The 24,673-nt window shown below is 39.0% G+C and overlaps 1 protein-coding gene across 3 annotated transcripts in view; it reads left to right on the top strand.

The window, feature by feature from the left end:
* The window catches only part of ARFGEF3 (ARFGEF family member 3), an 88,315-nt gene that overhangs the window by 29,840 nt on the left and 33,802 nt on the right, over positions 1–24,673 (top strand). The window contains exons 5-15 of one of the 3 annotated variants that reach the window (XM_050314401.1): positions 3,419–3,487; positions 7,220–7,342; positions 8,914–8,956; positions 9,974–10,052; positions 11,387–11,491; positions 14,148–14,472; positions 15,872–15,984; positions 16,724–17,634; positions 20,802–20,885; positions 22,047–22,213; positions 24,262–24,427. In XM_050314401.1, coding sequence (XP_050170358.1) covers positions 3,419–3,487; positions 7,220–7,342; positions 8,914–8,956; positions 9,974–10,052; positions 11,387–11,491; positions 14,148–14,472; positions 15,872–15,984; positions 16,724–17,634; positions 20,802–20,885; positions 22,047–22,213; positions 24,262–24,427 — 2,185 coding nt within the window. The remainder of the gene's footprint in view (positions 1–3,418; positions 3,488–7,219; positions 7,343–8,913; positions 8,957–9,973; positions 10,053–11,386; positions 11,492–14,147; positions 14,473–15,871; positions 15,985–16,723; positions 17,635–20,801; positions 20,886–22,046; positions 22,214–24,261; positions 24,428–24,673) is intronic. The other 2 variants (XM_050314403.1, XM_050314402.1) reach the window with 2 other exon arrangements.

Raw genomic sequence — 24,673 nt, 5'->3', positions numbered from 1 at the left:
AATCCTGGGGGTTATGTGACTTTGAAACTATCTCTACAGTCATATAAATTCCTTCTTTAATAAAAAAAAGAAAAAGGAACAAAATGTGGTTTACAGTCCATACCAATCAGTAAAAGCTGATTTTCAATTTTGTTTTGCACTGGAATTGCTTTGTAGTTACTAGGAATTGCTTTGTAGTTTTGTTTTTGCTTTCCCTACAAGTGGTGTCAAAACCAAAATGTCATTGCCCAAGAAAGCCTATCTTTCTTTTCTTTATTTTTTTTAAATACAGACTGTTTGAGTTAATGTCATGAGTAGTTAAGCAGCCTATGGGATATACTGTCTGGAGACTCTGTGTTTTTAGTGGATTTGAGTGATTAAGTTTGGTTTTGTTTGATTGGTTTTAATCCCATTTTTCATCCTGTAATTTAAAAGAGAAGCCTGCTGTCTTCCTGTTTGTTCCACATAAATGGGAAAACATGCAAGTTAAGTGTCTGGATCATTGCCAAGACTGTAAATGAGCCTTGCAGCAGTGCTGATGAGAATCATAGTGAGAGCAGTTTTGTATGTTGCTCAGAGACTGTGTTTCACAACTCTCAAATGACTTGTGAGGGAAGACCATAGCAGTGGAGCAAGCTAAGAATATACTGGCTCATAACCCTTGCTTCTGTCATTTGATTACATCAGATCATATGCCCTTTCTCTAGCTAATAGGTTCCCAGATCTACTTTTTCTACAAAAAGTAGCAATCAAAACTTAGTAGTCTTTTTGCTGAATTTCCCTTTTGTTTCATAGCAAGGATTTGATCATCACTTCCTCACTGCACTTGATATCTGACCATTCACCAGTTACTTGCAGGTTTTTGGCATATATATATATATGTGTGTGTGTGTGCGCTAACTTTTCATAATTCAGCACTCTAAAGGAGGGAAATAAAATTAAAAAAAATAAATAAAAAGGAGGGGAAGAAGAGATTTGGAAGAGCAAGGGCTTAAAAGAATGCCTAAACTTATGTACTGCCATGTAGTGTAATATATTGACTTCCAGGTTTTGATCTCTGAAAAGCATTAGATAACAGCACACTCTACAAAGCCAAGATGGGACAAGAGAGGAGAAAATCCCTTGAAGCAAATGAGGTCTTACAAGTAGGGAAATTCAGGACACACAAACCACTGGATAAGATTAGTCATACGCCTGGCTGTCCATCGCGGCTCTTAGCATGATAAGAAGAGATTTGTCAGTGAGAGGTGAGAGTTGTCTGTCTCTGGGTTTCTGAACTGTGTTCTAAAACCTGTGTTTTACACAGCAGTGTCTGGAGAGTATAAATCACAGTTTTTTCCTTAAGTAATGAATATATTTTTTAGCCAGCTGTTTTGCTCTCACAGCTCTTAGAAAATTTCAGGTTAATTAACAGCTGAGAAAGTGAGGCCCAACAGCTGACTGTGAGGCAGACCAGTAGCTTAGAATCCAGTTAATGCTGAACAAAATTGTTTGGCTTTTGAGTTTTAAATTTTGCAGGTACATACTGAGCAGCAGATGAAAATAACAGCCCTTATAACTGAAGTACTTATTAACCAAATGAAATTAGTGAGAGTTATTGTAATTGACCATTTACTTTTCTGTTATTCTGTAGAATTTGCTCTGTTGAGAGGAAAAGATGTTATCACAGTTTCTTCTCACTGGCACTTGTCCATGTACTGGTAAATGCTATGGATTGCAGAGAAATTTGTGGAGCTCATATCAAGAAATACAAAGCACAGCATTCTTAATTGTTTATAGTTAGAATTAGGTTTATTTCTCTGGCAAGTTCAAGTGCTCTGTAGCTCGTATCTCTCCTTGTAATACTGAGGTAGGCTGTGTAACACTTTTAAGATGAGAAAATCCATTTTGTCCATTTCAAAGAAAAGAGAAACCATGGAGAAGAAACTTGGCTGAGAAAGTTTGCTTTCCTCTATAGGTAAATGCTAAATATCTAAAAAAGAGTTTCTAGTGCAGGACTGTTGTACTTCTGAAGAGTAGCATGCCCTTTTTTATTGCCATTACCTCTAGTATTTATCCACACTATTTGGCTTATTTTTATGAAAGACTGAGAGTCTTTCATAAAAGATAACACAAACTGACAGCTGTAAAATTGCCGTTACGCAGTGGTTTCCTGGGAACACTTTTTATAGTAAAATCATCTTCTGTAGTAATAAGATCAACCTCCTGATTGGTATTTTATTTACAAAATGAAGCAAACAAACAAAAAAACCCGAACAACCTTGGAGTAGCATGTGACATCCTGTAGTGAAATATGGGGGTTTTTGATGAGAAAAATATTTGTAAAGGTGTTGTGCATTTCAGTGTGTAGAAACTTTTCAGTCTGACTCTCAAAATGCAGAGAAGGTTATTTATGTCCTTTTCCAGGAACATGTCCCACTCATCCATGGACAGGCTCTTCTGTACTTTGCTTGTAGCTAAGTCAGTAATGCTAACTTATCTGATGCCCCTTATTTCCTTGTGAAGCAGAGGACAGTAGTTCTTAGGGGCTGAGAAGTTGTAGGGAACAAAGCATTAATGTTAATGTGATTGGTATTTGCTGGTACACTTATCCCACTCATACTATTTCAGACCAAGCAAAACATAAATTCTGGTACTGAGGAAATTTTACACTTTGAAGGAGAGAGAACAGTAGCTTTCTGTGAGGCAGGAGGGATTGAAAAGGAGGAAGGGAGACAGGGAGGACATCTCCAGACACTAAAGGCATTGGACAGCAACTCTCGCCACTTTGCCCCACTAGACGTGGTAGATGATATCACATTCTCACTCTCCTTGTCTTCGAAGTAAGGTGTTAGATGGGGCTTATAGTTCTAATTTCTCCTGCTGAGTTCAAGACAGGACAAACCTCCCCTCATTCATTGGGACATATGAATTGTTTTTTAGATGCTCATTATCAAATGAATGTAATACACTTACTGGAAATGTCCTATGCTGGGAAATCTTCATGTCAGGCAGTAATTAGTGGCTTGTCTCACATAATACCTATCTATCTGTGCCTCTTAAGTAATAACTTTTATTGTAGGCATTTTTCCTTCTTCCTTTGTTATACTAATAGAAATAAATTAAAGGACTGATTATAAATAATTCAAAGCTTGTGGTTAAAATATAAATGGATTCTGACTATGGAGTCCAAGGCCAGAGTTGATCACTGGATTGTCTTTCTTTGGTGGTCATATGTAGGAGACAGTAAGAAGTAATGCACTGAGTGGTACCTCTGGGGCCAACAGATGCAGCATCTCAGCTGGATCTCCTCTATCCCAGTAACACATGGTGCTAAGAAGCTTCTGATGCCTGCTCTAAAAATTGGAAGGAGCTGTGGCTAAAAGCACATGGGTGGGAAAGGGAGGCAATAACCAGTGAAACTTAATTTTTTTCCTTCCTCCCTCTCTTTTGTTGCAAGGTCCTGCTCTGTATAACATATACCTCTACATTTGAACTGAATGGGAGTTCAGTGCTGAAGATTGCTGAGGTAAGTGCCTCTGTCATACCATGGCTTGTGTCACTTAACTTTTCCCTGCTACCTTTCTTACATAACCTGGAATTGAACTAGTCCAAAACTTAACTACCATTTCTAGTGTGAAGAAATAGTTGCAAGTTGGGCAGGTTTGATGGGCTTGCATGGGAAGGCACTTTTGGAAATGGACCGATAATTGTATATTACAGTGTTGCACATTTACTACTCATTTTTACTTTACTTTGCTTTTTTTTCTTTATAAAACAACACTGTGCTGATTTCTTACCTGCTGCAAGTCTAAAACTAATGTTTTTCCTCAAGAGGGGTGTATAAGCCATAGTGCCTCATGTTAGCAGAAGTGCCTCAGTGTGCCTTGTTAGCCTTGTGTGTATCTTTTTCCTAATACATCCAAGTAAAATATTTAAGCAAGTGTGCTAGTAGTCACTGTACTCCCTTTATTCCATTAGATTTTAGTCGGAATTAAATTGTATAGGATCTTTGGTTGTAGAAAAACATACCTGCGGGTATATTAAGTAAGCCTTTATAGGTGGGTGATATTTTTAGTACATTTTGTAGCAAGCCACAGAGTTGTTTGTTCAGGTTAGAGAAGAGGCACAGGAACACTTAATCCTTCTGTGCAGCACACACTGTTGTGTGTGGAACGTGTTATAAAATTAGATTGTTACCATGGTATGGGCAGAGGAAATGGCCATGAAAAAGTGTAAAGATTATATACATGTCCTATACTCCAGGTGTTTGTAGACATATAGAGACTTGTTCCTTCTCAGGTTTTTGTTATTTTGGGTGGGACTTTTGTAAAAAAAAAGAAAAATCCCATGTGAAAGTAGCTCAATTTACCTGGATATTACAGAACTTTCAAGTGTAAGAATAAAATTGACCTTGAATTGTTTTACTGGAAGCTGAGAATGGGGCTATAGAGATAACCAGGAACTGAAGAAAACAGCTTCTATTTTGTAACAAATGGGCATTAAAAGTCCACATTTCATGTATATGGCATATACATGATACAAAAAGGTAGTCATCATTCCAGATTAACACAGCTTTGGTTTCTCCTTGTGCTGGGTGAGACTGTATGGTATACCTATTTTTGGAGATCATTGTAAGCCCCACCTGCAGATGCTGCAGATGTCAGTGTCCCAAACCAAAGAAAACAGATTGTTTCCCCTACTGCAGTTTTTCTCAGTGGACTTTCTAATATGCAAGGCAAAATTTAATGAATTCAGCTTAGTGCATCTCTTTGCTGTAGGCAAAGAACTCTAGTTTAAACGAAGTACTTTCTGGGAAAAATATTTGATGACTCTAAACCCTTCAGATTTCAATCTTTAGGAGCACTGCCTTAGTCTGGGGGAAAACAGTCAATCAGTCATGTTCTGTGTGCTATAAGCTGTATCAGAAGTCGTATTTTCTGTTCTCTGTGGAAATTTGGATAATAACAGGACTGTTATGCATAAAAAGCATCCTGGAAAATGGCAGTTGTCTCTCATAGATAAGATATTAAACACTGCTGTTCTTGGTAGCTGCACTTCACCTTCATTCCCAAAGGCTATCCTGGCTCTTAAAAACCATAGGTTTTGTACTGATACAAATTAGCACGGTGATGGTTCTTTTCTGTTATGGTGAACAAGAGCTCAACAGCAGGCAGATGAGATGTGCCAGCAAAGTAAACAAAACTCTTTTCCTTCAGTGAATTGGAACAAGCTGTAATACAGAGTGTACATGTTTCTATTTGGAGTGTTTGGAGGTACAGTTATTTTCCCCACACTCCTAGGGAAAATACTGCCTCAGTGAATACCTAGATCATTCTAAATAGCAAACCCTACAAGGCACATACATGCTTCTTCCTGCCCAGGTTTTAGGTAAGGCAAAGACTTTAACAGCTGGAATCACTGCACCTTTGTATCTGAATTCTGCAATGCATAAGCAGTAGGAGACAGAAAAGAATTTCTCCGTTCAGCATTTGGTTAACCTTCTGACTTGCTCTAAGGGAAAGGTGGCAGAAAGGAGCTTTCTGTTCCAGTGCCCAAGCTATTTGACATTTTTTTTCCAAGTCAGTCCCTTAGTTCCTTTTCCTAGCCTGTACTCTGTAGCAAAGTGGAGCCACTGCAGAATTGGAAAGGTGCTGCCTTTGTTACTGATAGAACTCTCTGAGGACTATCTCTGAAAAACAAAGCTACAGTCTGGCCATTTTGCACTGCCGGATCATTTGCAATTCACGTGTCAAAATAATGGCATTCCAAATCTTTCTGAACCTTATCAGGTTCAAATTAAGAAAGCATCCAACATGAAGAGTGCTATAATTTGTGCTTAAGTATTAATAGTATTGAATATAGATTAATAGTATTAAAAATAGACTAAATCTTCCCCTGGGCACCTTCCCATGCTTGCCTAGACACCTGCAAGAAAATTTAGTTCATGTTTTCTTGTTTTTACGTGTATATTTGTTACTCCCATGTACCTTTTGGTGGTTTGTTTTGTTTGAATCTGTTGTGTTTCATTAGCTAACCCTTCTGTGTTTTGCCCTTAGTTGTGTTTTGCATGCCATAGAGCTGGAAGTCCCCGAATGCATGAAATGATCAAAATGTCCATTACACACCTCTTTGGAGCCCTGAGCTCTCGCATTTTTACTGATGCTTCTTCATCAATGGCTTTTCAAAAGGTATCTTGCACAGCCATTTAGAACACAGACCTTCTGTAAGATTGGAGCTCAGGTGGACAGTATGGTTGCTTACTAGCTTGCATGGGGAGGGGAGAGAAGGAGGAGATATCAACCATGCTCTTTCCAGAAAGTCAGCCTACCTTTAAGAATGGTATTTCATCAATTAATTCAGGTACTCTAGAAGAAAACTTACAGCTTGAAAGAATGATCTCAGCAGCACTGGAATGGTTTGGCCTCTGCGAAGGGCTGTACATGGTTAACAGGCTTTTAGGTTTTTTTTTTGTCCACTGGAGTTCAGGTGATAGCTGAATGATGGGCAGAGTTGGTCCAGGCCTTCTTTTAACTTAGAAGACCATCTTCATCACTGACCTCAAACTAAATAAAATCCTTTATATATTTGGGGCGATCTTAGAACCTCAAAAAAGGGCAATGAGACGTGCCGTCAGTTTGGTCCCTTATATCCTGCAGATGCATACAACTAATCCATTCTACTGTGTTGTCAAAGAAGATAATCAGTCTCAGGTTGTCATATGCATGGTGTTTCTTGCATGAGATAACGAGCAACATACATACACTTGAAAACCTCTGGGATGCTCTCTCTCTCTGCTTAGTTGAGAAAGGGAAAATAAGGCAAGAGCTTTCATGTGTGATGTCTTGAATCACTGAAGCTATAGTTTGTATTCAAGAAAACTTGAAAAATTGGAGGATATTTACATTGCAGACATAAACTTGCAGAGGGTTGGTTACAAGGAAGTATCAAGAAATGAACAATCAAATCTGCATTTAATGAATTATCTACAGAGCAAGACAAGTGCCAAAATCACTTGTATTTGACAGAAGGAGACTTTGCCAGTTTTGCCCTACCATTCTTGCAGCTGTGAGACTGATGAATTGCATGCTGCTTCTAGATGCTACTTACTTGGTATTCCATTCTGCTGAAAACTTATAATGTCCTAATAAAGCAACAGTAAGGAAGGCTGACTATCTGCATGCAAGAGACCTTGGTATCAATACCTCCTAAAATGTGTTACAGTTCATATCTTTGTGCTACTATCTTGTTTCCTCATCAGGTTTGCATTGAGACATATGTATCTAGCTGTCACCAGCGGAGCATTAACACCGCTGTGCGGGCAACCCTCAGCCAAATGTTGAGTGACTTGACTTTACAGTTACGACAAAAGCAAGAAAACATGGTGAGCCTTCTGGCATCAACAAATGGTTCCATGTCCATGGCTGCATACCTTTTTGTTTCTCTGAATGCAGTGTGTTGTACTGGCTTGTTGTGCCTTACGGCTTTTATTTGACACTTCCGCAATTAATCCTGTTTAAAAGCTTTTTTTGGGCTCCGACCATGCCTGCCTCAGAGCAGTCTATGGGAAACTCAGCTCTTACATTGTCAGCTCCTTTGGTTGGCTGATTTTTTTTTTTTTAATTTTTATTTTTTGTTCCCTTCCATTAAACAAAAGAGGCTTTGTTCTGATGTCAGGCTGCCTTGGCCTTTTCCATTCTTTTGTTTTCTTTGCTTGTTTTCCTAAGATCCTTCTGCTAAAAGTTTTTGCATGACAAATATTTACATAAAGAAAACAAATTCTCAACTAAAGGAAAGTGTAACTAAGGTTTTTCTTATACTTTTTTTTATAGAAGATAATTTTAAGCTCGTGAAATTCTTTGCTTAGCTGTTAGCAAAACAAAAGTAATTCTCTTTATTGCATTATTAGAATCCATGAGAGCTCTTTGAATGAAATCCCAGCACATTTTCAGTGAAACTGTAAATATTCTGGGTACACGTATTACATTGACTTTTTACATTCGTTTGTCCTGCTTTCTATAATATCATATTGTCAAAAAAGTACTATTTGTAAAAGTCAGTTTCTGTGTATTAGGAAATTTTAAGAACTATAGTTGTTATTTTCCTTACATCTGTTTTGGGTTAAGATGATCCCTTCTATTTTGGATTAGGAGACTCAGCTTTTATCTCACTGAGCAACTGCAGAACAGAATTACTCAGTTTAGGTAAACTTACCTTCTGTTTGTACTAAGTAGGTTCATTTTTACTAGCCAAAATATTTACCAAAAACCCCAAACAAACAAATACAACCGGTAGTTTTGAAATTTCAGTTTGGGTCTGCAAATTTTGTTAGTTTTTGTGTCTTCAGTTTTGTTAGTTCTTAGCTAAGGACTAGGTAAAAGCATATGAGAGATGCATTTAATTCCTGACAGTTTGTTTTTGATGCTTGAGAGAAGAATTTGGCTTGACCCCTTTGTGCACTTAATAGGAAAAATCCTATACCACAGCTGAACCACGTGATGTAAGAGGTCATTTCCATTTCCTGACTGCCATTAATTCTGTTGGTACTGTAACCTTAACAATGCCAATGTTCTAAACTCTCAAATACTCGATTGACTTTGGTTTCTAAGTACTTTGTGAAACTATGATTTCCTCTCAGTTATTTTCAATGTAACTTACATACCGAGTTATTACTAAGTTGTTTTAGGGATAGGAAATCCCTTAAGAAGTTAGAAATTCTTGTTCAGCTCAATGAGATGTGAGTTCCTTTAATCTAAATGACTGTTGAACAGATCTTAAGGAATTTTAAAAACATTTCAAAAACATTTTGCAAAAGCTTCACTTAAAAAAACCCTAACAAACAAAAAGCCAGAACAGGTAGAGGACACGAAAGAAAGCTCTGCTGTTGAAGTATTGCTTCTATGGTGTTTTTCTACTCCTTGCACCAATTACACTACCTTTGTCTTTCCTCAACAGACGATTGAAAACCATGACACCCTGCAAAAATTCAAGAGTCAAGGTACTTGTAACATTTTTTAGTGACTCCTTACACTCCAGCTTTTTTATTCTTAACTTTCCTTTCATAAACACAGTGCTGTTTGATGTCGTGGGAATTTCACCTTCAGGTTTTCGTACCTTCTCCATAGCTTGATATTCTCTCTGTTGCCTGTGGTAAGAACTGAGACAGCCCTGTTAGCTCCTGGTATTTTCAGATCTGTCTTCATTTGGACCATGGTAACGGCATTGCATTCAACATTGTAATAAATTATTGTTTCAAGATGCTAACATCTGTAATTAAGGAATTTGTATTCTGGAGAAAGTTTTAGTAAGTGGCTTTACTTCCTAAATTGAAACAGATTCATGGAGTAGGATATAGAATCTGTAAATGATTGTGTTACTCTATTTCAGACCAAAGATGCTGTTTTTATAATGGCCACTTTTGGAAGCACATCACTACTGAAGGTGTGCTTATGCTTGCCAAATAATTATTTTACAAGAGAATGTTTTTCTACTCCCATTCTGGCTTAACTTTCAACATCTTCTCTGATAGATAAAAATAATCCCTGTTTTTGACCTTCTCACAGGATTTCTGCAGAACTTGTATGAATGGAGGCTAAAATCTTTGAAGAGCACAAGCATCTTCTTTTAAGATCATAACCTGGTCAGACACCAGAAGCTGTGTAGGAGAGACAAAGTGCAGGGAGAGATACAGAAATTGGCTGCCACGTAGAAATACTGGAGTCTTTTTTATTATTTAATTGTATACTTATTTTATTATCTGAATTGGATTTCAGATAATCTTCTGTAAATGCATGTAAGCAATCAATGCTCTCTCCAGATTTAATAACTGCTACTTTTGCATTTTGTGGAGATCACTTGCTAATTTAGGACTTTTCCTATTGCATCTTCTCTATGAATTTTTGTAACCTTGCTCCTTGTTTAGAATCTCTGACCAGCTCTGGAAGTCTATGCAGTGAATTGAGGTTGTAATCCATTTGCTCATATGTAATGCCTCTAATCTTTGTCCTTTTTGGAGGTACTTCGGTGGAGTCTCTTTGTGATGATGTTGTATCTGTCCTCACTGTGCTCTGTGAGAAGCTCCAGGCTGTCATAAAGTAAGTTATTTCAGTTCATAATTTCAATTTATTACCTGGAGTTTGAGAGTTTCATTGATACATGTGATTGTACTGTTGTAGTTCTGGAATTAGAGAGCAAAGCCATGGTTAAACAAAGTGTTTACTAGAGGAAGTTTTGCTCATGATGCATTCATTTAGTCCTTGCTTGAAATGAGGAGCTAATCTGCCTTCTTTGTGCACTGTTCAGCTTTAAAAACTTCTAGTAAGTCTAACCTGTAAGTAACTTCCATACAGCAGTGAAATACTTATCAATGGAGAAGTTTTCTTGCTGGAAGCAACTGCCATGGAAAGAACAACAAGAGCCATGGAAAGATCTAACAGAAACTACATTGAGAACGAATTAATATGTCCTTCTCAGAAAGGCAGCATTTATCCAATGGAAGTAATTTGCATTATCAAAGAATTCCTTAAATGTAGGAATATCATACATTCTACTTACTTGGAAATGCATGTGCATAACTTTAAAATGTGGTTGTTATGGGCAGTAATAGAGTGTTATATGCTCTACAATTTTCAGGAACTTACAGAGCCAGAAATAGCACAGACATCTGTGTGCAGTTTTTCTATAGACTTTCCTCCCACAAGTGTCTCTAATTACAGCAAGATTTGAAAGGGAAGAGTGCCTTACTTATCATTATTTAATCAGTGTCAACATTTGAGAAAATAAAATCAAGAGTGCAGGGATGCCCTGTGCATGACCATGCAAGTGTCAACTGTAAGATGATGATGGTCTGCATTAACACATTGTAAGAAGTGTATCAGTTCCAGGCATCCACAGCTTTTTTAGTATTCTTTCTCATGGAGCTTCCTTTATGTTTATGGTTCTGACAGAGTTACTGGCAAGGCCCTGAAAGGCAGTCATGTTACCATGCAACTTTCTGCCTGTAGACATTGACTTCTGACAATTGTGGTTGTCACCAAGAAAAGAGGAAAAAATAACCAGAAGAGAGCAGCCTAAATGTGCTTCAGATTGTCTGAAGAAACTATCCAAGCCCAAAATCTTCTGTTGTCTCCTTTTCCTCTGTTTAAGGATTCCTGCCTTCTCAAGTTTAGATTGAATTTGAGTAATTACTTCTGTTTTATTCTTCCTCTTTTTTTCACTGGGATTTTTTTTTTAAGTAGCAGATCAGTGCATGTGGTCAGTACAAAATAAATGGTATGATGGTGATCACACCATTATAGATGGATAGAAAGAAGCAATATAAATCAAATGCTGTAATGTATGGTGTAATTTTCAAGTGAACTAATATAGTTATTGTAGAAAATTAAATAATCATTGTTTTAATATGATGTGAATGGCATCTTTTTGCCAGTGACAATCGGCAACTTCAGCTTCTTTACTTGGAGTGCATCCTTTCCATGTTAAACAGCTCCTCTCCCAGCATGCACCAGCACAAAGGATTCACTGATCTAATATGGTGAGTACTTCTGAACACCAATGCAAATACTAAGTTTGTAAATATAAAAGGACCTTCTCCCCCAGCCATGCGAACAAACCTCTAGTAAGTCTCCATATGTGAACAGGGCTTGATGTTAACCTATTGTCAGTTCTTTCTGTGCTTCATATAAGATTGGGTAGGATCTCCTGCTCAGCGAGCACATTAAATCCTGATTGTGAATTTGTATAATGAAGTCCAGTATGTTTATCCATAACAGAAAATCTCTTATGCTTTCAGCACTAGTTTGGATTTGTGTGTGGCATTAAACACAGAGATATTCTGCTTGTCATAGGAAGGTACTGTACAGATTCTTACTGGTCTGATGCAGTAATACAGGAAGATAAGCAAAATTAATGTCAAATGATGGGCTGGTGACCAGAAAAGCTTATGACTTGCATTGTGTAAGGGCTGAGGCTAAACCATCTTCATGATGCTTCCCCTTTAATCAAGAAATTCTCTTTTTTTAAACACATCACCAGAAAGACTTGATGTCTTCGGTGTTCATATATATCTCTAAATTGTTTTATACCATCACCTCAGAGCACCTTAAATAATCCTGTTCCTTCTTTTTATTTGAAAGACTGGGTTTTTTATAGTCTGTGGATAATTGAGTCACTGTAATAAAGCAAGAATGTAACTAATATGCAGTTCCTTGCACTTTATGCTCGTCTTGTGACTCTGTCAGGTGATTGTATTAAGGAAAGATATGTATGACTGTTAATGGCAAATGTGTTTCTTGTACTTTTACTCTGTAATTTTTGAAATTGAAGTGTTTGACTTGGGCCCAATTCTAAGGATGGAACATGTAATGGCACCCATAACTTCCCTTGCTGTCCCAGGAATGTCAGTGACTGCTGGACTGGGAGGTCTTCAGGTTGATAACACTTGGCAGGGACCCTGTACTGAGGCCTTTTAGAGCTCTAATGTAAGAGCAGAACTATCTTTTTCATGAAAAATCCCCTTCAGAAGTTTCTGCCTTGAATTTCACCCAACCCTTTATTTATGCTTATGTGACTGACTCGTGGGGACATTGTATAAGCAAGGTCACTGAAATGATCTTAGTTAAAAGAAAACGCTTCCTATTTTATTATAAGTCTACATCATTTTGATGATCTAGTTTATGCTGCAAATCTGCAGGTGTTTGTATATGTAACCATGTACCTTCAGGGCAACCCACCAGTGCTTCTTCAGGGACTCCTTAACTCCTTAACCTGCATTGCTGCTAAGGAATATGCATCCTTCCAGCTACCTGCTTAAGTGGGAAGAAAAAAAAAACGTAAAACATTGGGAAGACAAGAAACAGTTTAAACTGCAAACATTGTTTTGAATATATAGTAGTATAAGTACACACTAAACATTACCTGTCTGGTGAAGTTGTGATCCCAACTGGTAGCTGTTGTTATTCTTTAAGGAGCTGTTGCCTAAATGCGCACACACACAGCTTTCTCTCTGACTGGTGCTTTATAGTCAATTCTCAATAGAAGATAAAGAAGGGAGCAGACAGACAAGATTTACCTCTGTTCTTCTGACAGTATTCTCCATAGTTTGATACAGATACACTTAGATAGGACTGAGATGCTTGGGGAATATAGTGGTGTTACAACCTGTGATTACACCTGCTTTGAGATAAGCATATTTCTTTAAACAGTAAGTGTGAATTGATATGTTTTGAAACGTACCTGGTCGGAGAGATAAATAAGCAGACTCAAAGTCATTATCTGATTCTGATTAAAACTCTTTTTCTTTCTGTGACTTCAGGAAGCTGAGCTGCTTCAGCAATCATGTTAAAAGAAGCAACAAAAATTCTGGACTGCATAGAAATCTTGAGAAAATAAAACATACTTACCTGTGAGGATATATTGTACGAATTTTTACTTGTCATTCAGTACTTGATCTAGGCACTAGCTTGAACCTCTGAGACATGGGTGAAAACCAGGTTTGGGACTCATTCTCATGCAGTACTTGGCTTCATAAATTAAGGTCTTGCAGACTGAAGTAAAATGTCAAGTGCATGAGTGCAAAGCTGAACTAACAGCTAACGGAGCAAAGTGCTGAGCTGGCTTTGGCTCTGCCAGAGAAGAGTGATCTGCTGGTGTTGAATCACTTAACATGAGTGCTCGTGCAGAAAGACGGTTGAGGAAGGATGGTTATTTAGTGTATAGTGGCATATGAGTAGTTATTGTGCACACTTTGAGTTATTGTGGACGACTTTAATTATCTTTTCAAAAGCCAGCAAAACAGAGTCTCACAGCTAAGGGTGCTTACTAAAATACATGCATGTGCAGTTCAATAGTGGAACATAGGTCTTCTAGTTAACCTGGATTAGTACTTGTTTGGTCAGGTTTTTATAAAGCTCCCAAGTTGGACTAAAGAAGAGACACTTAGCAGTAGAAACCTGGAATTTCTACCTTGCAATCATGTTTCTAAAGCACCCAAAGGTATTTCCGTATGTACGGTCATGCTGATGCTTGGGAGATGAAAAAAGCCTGGCATAATTTGTTGTTCTATCTAAACACTGCTGTTGACTGATCATTAAAACAAGAGTGTGTATCTCATTTAACCATGGGCTATTTTCAATCTGTTCCTGTGAGATTATTTTTTTCCGTTTACCATCTGCTGCTTTTCTCTTTCTCAGGAAGCAACTGTGTCCAGCCCTAGTAGTAATCTTGGGAAATCCAATCCATGACAAAACTATCACCTCTGCCCACAGCAGCATCTGTCTTGAGGCTGATTCACCTTCCTCAGGGATCTCTGATCATGGCCGAGGTTCAGGTTGTTCCTCCACAGCACCTGCCCTTAGTGGGCCTGTTGCACGGACCATATATTATATTGCAGCAGAACTAGTTCGACTGATGGGGTCAGTGGAATCAATGAAGCCTGTGCTACAGTCTCTGTATCACCGGATTTTGCTTTACCCTCCGCCTCAACATCGAGTAGAAGCCATCAAAATTATGAAAGAGGTAGGATAATCACGTGTGCAAATCCAGGCAGGTAAAGCAAAATGTTTATTTAGCAGTAAATGTTGCTGATACGTGTATACCAATCCATTTCAAACCTTCCCACCTAGGGATGTTGCAATCGTCCTTTCTGAGCAGAGCTGTTACATCAACACCACTTCGACAAATATCTTTAGTTTTATGAAGCCATAATAGCTTTATTTTTCTCTGTAACGCAAGTTACTGTGGCAACTCCATCAGCGCTCATGCTGTGGTACTACGTGGAGCAGATCCTATCACTGAGTCATGACTGCTCTTTTGGGTGAGATAGAGTATAACGAACCAGTTTGCAACTTCTTTGGCATCTTTCCCCACTCTCTGCTCTTGCTAGAAGGAAACATTCATCCTCACAGTGTAGTTTCCAGGAATTAAAGTGAATATATGTTTTGATTACTTGCCAATTTTTTGAACTACAGTTTCTTTGAGCATTTTTTGAATAGCCACAAGGAAGCTGCTAATGGCTTGAGCAGCCATTTCAAGACCAGTCCATTCTGGCCTCTTGCCCAGTGCCTCTGAGAGCACTAGAGCTGGAGCACAGTGAGACTTGTTTGAGCACCAGCTGAAATCATGGACTCTTCCACATGGGAGCTTTCTTCTCATGTTGTGGAACACAAGGCAACTTATGTAATTTGTAGGAACAATGGTATCTCTCAGAGAGTTTTTCTTCTAGCTTGTGCATACCTAGGCTGTTCTGTTTCTGAAGATCTCTCTTAACACCCCACAGCCACCCACTTGGTTGTCTGAACTAGCAGTCATCCTTTCATTTGGTTTTGTCTAATTTTAAATAGCAGCAAGATGATAATTGAAGTTTTAGGAAAAGCTTAGTCTAATGTTGTTTCCTGCAGGATGTATGTTGCCTCTTTGGGCTTATTAATACATGCTCATTTGTAATGCTTTCTCCTTGTATTTCCTGGTGGGCATTAACAAGGAACTACCCAGCAGGTTGAGTCTGAAGGATTTACTTAGCCTATCTTTGCATGACTCTATCATTTTGTAACTAGGTGACTGAAGAGAAAGATTCTCTTTGGTATAAACTATAGTGCAAAATATGTACTTAGGCATAAAAATTCTCTTGTGAGCAATATCACTTGAAACATATTCAGTCAAAAATGTAAAACACTGGAGAGTATTCTGTATGTGATTCTTGCTGAATATTCTCCTCTTCTTTATTTGCTTTTCTGCTTTTAAAAACAGGAAGGATAGCTTTAATAAATACAACATCAGTGTGCTGCTCTCCTTTTGCTGTGAGAAGTTACAGTACTGCTGCCTCAGATTTTAAGGCTTGATAGAATTATGACTTACTTATTGTATTTAAATAATGCTTAGATAATCCTCTACTTACTTCTGTTTCCTTTCCTTTCAGATACTTGGCAGTCCTCGTCACCTTTGTGATTTGGCAGGGCCCTGCTCTTCTGAGTCAGAATCCAAGAAGAGGTCTATTTCTAAAAGGAAGTCCCATCTGGATCTTCTCAAGCTGTATGCTTTGTTTCCTCCTTTAGCCTCTTCTCTTTTAAACCTGTGCACACAGGACACTTAAGCAGTTGTACTTTCAGGAGCATACCCAATAGCAGCCAGGGTATCTCTCTGGTTAAATAAGCTGTGAAAATGGAAAGGGGTAAAAGCTGGATTGTCGTCACTCTGGGCTTATTTGTAAAGGCATAGATAACTACCTTGTGGAGTTTGTAAAAATACCCAAATATGTTGTTTTACAGCTGGAAATTTGTGGCTATGGGTCCCTAAACTTGCAATGAAATAACTGTGTGTTTATTTAGAGGTACATTTCCAAGATGAAGTCAGAGGAGGTCATAGAAAATTTAAACATCGTCAGATTGAGCAAGAAGGGTAGTCAGCTCTTGTAAAGATCATATCTTGTAGACAAAATAATTTTCAGGACAGATGGCTTTAAATTTAGTTCATTTGGGTGCTGAGATTTTTTTTACAGTTTAAGTGCTTGTCTGTAAGGGAGAACATGCTGTGCATGCTGGTATAAATGCACGCTAACTGTTTCCCTGGTTGGTACTCCCTTTACAGAATGGCCACATTTGCATGGGATACTTAATAATTTGTTCTAATACTGGTTGTCTTTCTCAGGAGTAGTCCTATAGGAAAAGTTCACTTCATTTTTTTTCTTGGTTATGGAGGGATGGTGTTGAATGACAGGGATGTGCTCCTTATACATTTTGCATCACTTAAATGAACTCTGTATTGATTGCAGTATCATGGACGGGATGACGGAAGCATGCATCAAAGGTGGTATTGAAGCATGCTATGCTTCAGTGTCCTGCGTCTTTGCCCTGCTTGGAGCATTAGATGAGCTGAGCCAAGGGAGGGGTCTTAGTGAAGAGCAGGTCCAGCTGCTACTCCAGCGCTTAGAAGAATTGAAGGATGGGACTGAGACGAGCAGGGACTCCATGGAGATCAATGATGCTGACTTCAGGTGGCAGAGGCGCATCCTGTCCTCAGAAAATCCTACCTGGGAATCAGGAAATGAGAAGAGTCCTGATATTAGCATTAGCGTTACCACAGACACTGGTCAGACTACTTTGGAAGGGGATATGGGACAGACGACTCCAGAGGATAATCCAGAAAGTCAAAAAAACTCACTGCCATCTCCAGCTGGACATGAAAGCAAAGAGATTCATTATAGAGAACCAGAGTCAGAAACCATTGACCAACCAGATGTTGTTCAAAGAAGCCACACCATAGTCTATCCAGATATAACTAATTTCTTATCAGTTGATTGCAAGACCCGATCATATGGATCTAGATACAGTGAAAGTAACTTCAGTGTAGATGACCAGGACCTTTCTAGGACTGAGTTTGATTCATGTGATCAGTATTCTATGGCAGCAGAAAAGGATTCAGGCAGGTCTGATGTCTCAGACATAGGCTCTGACAATTGCTCCCTGGCTGATGAGGAGCAGACACCACGGGATTGTTCGGGTCACAGGTCCTTACGTACTGCTGCTCTCTCTCTCAAATTGCTGAAAAGCCAAGAAGCGGACCAACACAGTGCACGGCTGTTTATCCAGTCACTTGAAGCTCTCCTTCCTCGGCTTATAGCTCTTCCCAGCATAGAAGAAGTGGATGGAGCGCTGCAGAGCTTCTCTTCAACATTCTGCTCAGGTTTGCAAGCAAATGCTTACTGTCTAACCAGCATGCACACTCTGACAGCAATGTACACAGAGCCTCCTGTAGGATTTCATCTTCAGAGAACATATCCAGAATAAGGAGGTTTGGGCTTTACAAAGTACATTCCTTCACAGCAACACACTTCATTTAGGGCAAAGCAAATTGAATATGCAGGCACTGATTCAAAGGGAGATCAACCCATTGACTCTTAACAGGCTTTTAATAAAGAAATGGTAATAAATATTTCTGTAATAAAATACCTCTTCACAGGTTTGTGACGATCCGTTGAGAAGATTTGCACATGCTGCCATTAAAGAGGTTGGGGCAGCCTTTTAGCATGACAGGGATGTGGGGAGTACCATCCCCTGTTTTGAATGAGGTTTAAGTAGCTCAGTACATCACTGCATTACTGTTAATAATGCCAGCCTCACAAAAAAGGTGATAACAATTCTACAGCAGTAAGCTCTTGAAAAGATAGGAAAAGAGGAGAGACACTATTCTTCACTCTTTTGTTTTTCTTAATGTTGTCTGGTATGATAGGAAATGCAAAACTCAAAGCCCAGACAAAGTGAAAAATTAATATCTTACCTTTTAAGAGACTGAATACCTTCAGTTCTTTCCTGTTTAGAACCTTTGGGATCTTGACTTGTCAAACAGAAAAAGTCACGTAAAGGCTAGTTTGTCCTGCTGATTTAAAGTGTGATATTTGAAGTGTGTGTAAATATGTATATATTTAGAAGCATTTTGCTCTCCTGACAGTGACCAAAGTGGAAATGCTTGCTAAAATATATTTCTCTGTTTCTTTAACTTTACTGCAATTGCCTTTCCTATTGCTCCTCTCCTAATCATTGCTTCATTCATTTGTGCTCCCTCACATTAAACTCATACAGAGTCAGAAGGGCTGCCTTCCATCATCATACAGCAAAATTTAGATATGAAGCTGGGTGAATAAGCTGATATTCCTGCTTAAATGCTGCTCAGTTAAGCTCAGGAAGATGGCGGGTGGTATTCTTAAGAAACATTAGCCATTTTATATCATAGAAAGGAAGTATCTTAAAGGAGGCAATGATGTTAGTTACTTTCCTAATTGAGGCAATCAAGAGTGCCCTTTCTGTTACGGGGATATTTTTACCTGAAAAAGAATGATCTTGAGGTTATGCTGAAAGACCAGTGCTAGACCTGTAGCTCCAACTTTTGTGCACCTGTTCCCTCATGCATGAATGAGTATGCCGTTTCTTTCCTCTTTTCTGTTAAGTCTTTTTAGACTGTTTTAAAGCATCAGAAGATGCGGACCTAGGAAACTTCCAGATTTTTAAGGCTAAACACATTTTTTTGCTGGCATTAATGCCATTATGACTAATACAGTGAGAAAAATGGAAGAATGTAAATCAATTTCTATGTTAAATCCATAATTTGTGGTTTGTACATATCTCTTAAAAAGATACCTAGTCTTGGATTTAGACTGTTGAGAGACCTTTCACTTTCCTAAGAAAGCCACCCTCGTGACTAAATGTGTACTTTAAAAATGTACACCATATTTCCACATGGATTTGGTGAAGTAGTCTTAGAAGATACCACTCATTAAGGCGTCATGGAAAAGTAGAGCAGCAAGTTACTGTATTAAGACATCCTCGTGTTTTCGTGGAGATGTGACTGTTGCAGAGTTGTACTTTTGTGCTCTCATAAGATCTGTGTGGTTCACGTTTCAGTTGGATACTGGGAATGAGACTCAATCCAGCTGAAACAGTCCCTTAACTTGTACTTCAGATCTTAAGCAAATGTCCATCGGTCCTCCTGAGGCGAGAACTTGTGTTCCTGTGTATGTGAGAGAACTGTGAGTTTGAAGACCTGTTAGAGAGACTTACTAAAGTTGAAGCAAATGTCAGGGGGTAGGAACATCCCCTGGAGAGCTTCCAAGACACCTATCTGACCTGCCTCTATAAGCAACGTTGAGGTCCTTACTTCAGGAGTCCTTTGTTACCACCAGCAATTTAAGGCACAAATTTTAGGTGATGAAGTTAGAGGGACTGATCCTATTTGTTGTATATACACCATCTATTAATGTATAATTCTTGAAGAATACATTAGGAAATTTGAATATTTCTTAAAACTCGGGTTGAGAAAATGAGCAGGTGCAGTTCTGAGACCAGCCAGTACAGAAGCAGTATTTTTGTGTTTCTGGGAGACCTTATTTAACTGCTTTATTTCATTTCTCACACTTTGGGGGAAAAATATGTTTTAATAGTCTTTCCTACAAGCTAGGTCCTTAGATAGAACTGCAATATTAGTGTGTTTTCATAGAATTGAAAAGCAATGAAAGAAGGTAGGAATTTGGGGCACTGCCATGGGACTGTAAGCATTGAAAAAGTGAAGTCAGCTGAACAGAGTTACAGTGAAATTCAGATTTGCAAGTAACCTGGTTAACTCCTAAATTAACACCTTAGGAATAAGTTAGCACCTCTTTTCAGTTTTGATTCCATAGTTTTTAGAGGCAAAGTTTCTGTTGGTGAGCATCAGCTAATTTTCTGCTTTTGGGATCTCAGAATCTCTTAAATGCAGTTTATTTCCCCATATTTTAGAGGAAATTGGGGATCATATTTTTCCTAGGCACTTTTTGGTGCTCAAATACATACCCACTATGTAGTATCCACTTTTCTATGCTGTTCTACACCTTCCTTTTTAATTGTAGTCTTGTATTTTTGCACAATTTTAAAAATATTTTAATGCAAAATAGAGTGGGCTTTTTTAGTGTGGTTTTTTTTTCTTTTACATACCTCTCTGCCTTGAGGTTTTTATTACTCTAGCAGATTCTAGTCTTAGAGATAAGATATCAGATCAATGAGGGATAAGATAGCCACATCAATATCATGATCCTCCATCCAACAAAGTGTTAAGATCCATCTTTGCCTTCAGCGATGAAATCACTAGAGCTACTCACAGGCTACTTTCAAGCACGTGGTTGCAGTTTTGGTACTAGTTAAAGATTCTCTGTTAGTGTTCACCATGAGAAATCTACCCCAAGCACATGCCAGCCTGTGTGGGTATGGTTTGTAGCCAGCCCTATCACCCCTCTTCCACAAAGGTTGCTCCCTTGAAAAGCTATTCATCTTTTAGACCCACCCTGGAACAGTTACTATCTTTCTAAATCCACCCTCAAACAGTTACTCACCTTATCCACGCCCCCAAAGTGACGACAGTGGAAAGTCCGAGAAGGCAGCAGCACAGAGCTTTCAAACCCTCACGAGGCAAGAAAAACATTTGCTTCTTTTCTGTGTGTGGATTTATTTTTTTTTTTAAATGTTAACAGTTTGTTGTATTTTGTCTTAGAAGAGGTGTGAGCTTTATGGTGGGAGGAATATATTCACAGTAAACCACTGTAGCAGTTAACAAATGACACAGCTTTGCTTCATCACATAACTAACCTTGGAAGCTGTTTTTTGTTTCATTTCAAATGTTCCTCTAGGATAAAGCTTACTCCTTGATTTTCTCTAATTGACATTATATGAATGGATTTCACAGTTGATGTGAAAACCATGAAATACTGTGAGTCATATGGGGGGGATCTAGTATTTCTTGGTTTTTCATGGCTCAAACTATAGATCATGGAGATTTAATTAGGTCATACTTGATCTATGTTTTTCTACCAGTAGGTCAGCTAACTCAGAGGAAAATGTATGTGCCATCCATGGGAAGAAGGGATTGTGCCACTGAGCATGGTTGTAGGCTGTCGTTTCATACCAGTAGTGTTTTCAGGACTACTGAGTGCTTTCATGTGGCTTCTTGGTCTGACAGAACTGAACGTGCTCAGCTATTTACAAAGTAGGTCTTGTATGAACTAAGTAAGGTTTGGAGTTGTTAACGAGTTCCAGCCAGCTTGGCCCCAGGTATTTGTCCACTTAACTCTAGGCCATGGAGAGAATGATGATTACAGTCTGGTTGAAAGGTGCTGAGCACTCCAGTCCCCATCCAACAACTGATTTAGCCAGAACAGTTTTATGGGGGGGTTAAAAGGGATTTTAACCTCATTAGCACCATTTGGTAAAATATTCTCGGTGAAGTACATAGGCTTTGTGTCTGCCCCTGCACACGTCACCTTTCCAGTTGGCACTGCAGGTCTGTCCTAACCTTTGCTTTGTACTTGCTGCTGCTCCTTGAGTATTTCAAATTTAGTATGTTGCTTTGCTGGACTGTGACTGGAGTGTTCAGTTTGTCTTGTAGTAGCACTGCATTCTAGATTAACTACTTATTTTTCTGTTCCCCGTTCTAGTCCATTTAGTAATTCTAACTGATGACTCATTAACTATTCTAGCAATCTGTTGCTGCCAAAATGCTAGGAATAGTTTCTGATATTTTTTTCCAGGAAAAATCTGTGTAAAATGTGAGAACTCACATGGTGTTTTTGTTAGGTATGATGCACTCACCAGGATTTGAGGGAAACCTAAATTTCAACTTCCAGACTCTAATGAATGCAGACAGTCTCTATGTGGTATCACATTACACTCTGCTGCTCAACCTGAAATTGGCCAACTCCGATTACTACAGGAAGAAGCCTGCCCAAGCCCCTGTGTTGCTGGTGAGTTGGGGAATATGGGAAAACTGTTTAAAAAAAAAAAAAAATTATTTTGCTTCCCTTCACATAAGCCAACCCACACATAAAGCCTTCAGGCTGCTTGCTAAGTGGAGAAATAGTAGTTGCAAATGAAGCGTTCTCCGGACTGCTTATGAATCTTGCATGATCAATGTTGTGCATTTGAATTACACAGCTTCTCTGTAATTTGGGGGAAATGAATGCTGCTTACTGATTGTCATTGAAGTCGTAGTCATTTTGATGGGTAAACTGTTTTCAGAATAGATCTTCCTTGGCATCATGTGATATAGCAAGTATTGTCTCTTGATAATGGGCATAAACATACCTTCATCTTGCAACTACTTTTGAGCCCAATGACAAATTTGTTGCTAGATACTTGACTTGTATTTCCATAGTTGAAGACATGAGAAGTTAAAGTGGAAAATAACTGCATTTTAATAATGTGAAATTATGATTTTCGTGGCACATGGAATTCCTCAGCTTCTTGGGCTTTTTAAAAATTGTTTTGAAGCCTGCAAGAGTTATGAACAGTGAATCTGTGTTTTTCAACCAAGTTGCCAAAGAGAAGTTGTTTCAGAGTTTTCTTAAAAATAATAAAAAAAAATTGTGATATATGGAACAACAGCAACAAAAATTATGTCAAAATATATCATTATTGCTGAGCTTCCAGTGTAAGAGAATTTATAATCTAGATCATCTCAAAAACAAGTGGAGTTTACATCATCCCTAGTTCTGGTATGCTCTGCAGCTGCTGCAAGTGCATATCTGTGGCTCAGAACATTCTCTAGGGGCATCACTGTGCACAACAGACTTGAGCACGACCAAAGTATTTTTGGAGATCATTCTGATGTATAATTGGACACCAGTTCATCTGTGATAACTGTTCATGCAGAAGGGCCCAATTGCTGGACAGGCAGAGTTAGGTGCCACAACCTCTTTTTATTGGATTTGAGATCCTACTCCTACCTTGTGGAAATAGTGAGAGATCAGCATGTCCCATTGTCACTGTACAAGAACTGCCATTATGATTTGCATTAACTGTGATAGGAGAAGGGAGAGCTCCTTGTTTGTGTCATTCTCCACTGTAGAGGCACATACAGGAGAATCTGGACAGGCTGGATCAATGAGCAAAGGCCAGTTGTGTGAGGTTCCAAAAGGCAAAGTGCCAGATCCTGCCCTTGGGTCACAACAACCCTGTGCAGCTCTACAGGCTCGGGGAAGAGTGGCTGGAAAGCTGCTTGGCAGAAAAGGACATGGGGGTGCTGATCATGAGCCAGCAGTGTGCCCAGGTGGCCAAGAAGGCCAATGGCATCCTGGCCTGTATCAGCAGTTTTTGGCCAGCAGGACTAGGGCAGTGATTGTCCCCCTGTACTGACCACTGGTGAGGGTGCACCTTGAGCGTTGTGTTCAGTTTTGGGCCCCACACTTCAGGAAAGACATTGAGGTGCTGGAGCAGGTTCAGAGAAGGACAGTGGAGCTGGTGAAGGGTCCAGAGAGTAAGTCATATGAGGAGTGGCTGAGGGAACTGGAGTTGTTCAGTGTGGGGAAAAGGAGGCTCAGGGGGACCTTATTCTCTACAGCTACCTGAAAGGAGGTTTTGGTGTGGGATGGGGATCAGTCTCTTCTCCCTGGTAACAAGTGACGGGATGAGAGGAAATGACCTCAAGTTGTGGTGGGGAGGGTTAGACCAGATACTAGGAAATTTTTTTCATGGAAAGAGTTTTAAAGCATTGGAACAGATTGTCCAGGAAGTGGTAAATTCACCATCCCTGGAAGTGTTCAGAAAGTGTGTGTGTATAGCACTTGAGGATATGGTTTAGTAATGAACATGGTGGTGGTGCTGGGTTGACAGTTTGACTTGATGATATTAAAGAAATTTTCCAACCTTAACAATTATATTATTTCAATCCTCAGTTAATTCTTATCTTTGCATAACTTCATTTCTATTCCTGCAGTTTCTTACTCAGAGTAGATTTGGCAACTGAGGGTCATGTTGTAGGGCTTACTGTTGTCTTACATCTGGTTCCCTGCAGAAGGAGTTCATGAAGCAGGTCCAGTCCAGTGGAGTGTTGATGGTTTTTTCCCAGGCCTGGGTTGAAGAACTGTACCACCAGGTACTAGAAAGGAACATGCTGGGGGAAGCTGGATACTGGGGAAGCCCTGAGGAGCACAGTCTTCCACTTATCAGCATGCTGACTGGTCAGTATTATATTATGGTGGCAAGGCTAACTTCAAAACACATGTTTAAAACTACGTAATGCAATGAAGCAGTGTGTCATTGCATTACATACAAAATGTGGTGTTTCAGGAAATTGTCAGTAGAGAAGGAACCGGACTTAACTGTGGCAAGTATTTAAATGTTTGGTTTGGATCATCAGAATGCTTTTGAAGTGTGGGTTTAAAAAAAATCAAGCCTGTCTGCGGGAGACAGGGAGAGTAGTTTTG

This window comes from Myiozetetes cayanensis, unplaced genomic scaffold, assembly GCF_022539395.1.
Source record: "Myiozetetes cayanensis isolate MyiCay16 unplaced genomic scaffold, myiCay2020 scf2-11, whole genome shotgun sequence".
Taxonomy (NCBI): Eukaryota; Metazoa; Chordata; class Aves; order Passeriformes; family Tyrannidae; genus Myiozetetes; species Myiozetetes cayanensis.
The sequence above is the reverse complement of the archived record's forward strand: the minus strand, read 5'-3'. Positions and strand labels throughout refer to the sequence as shown.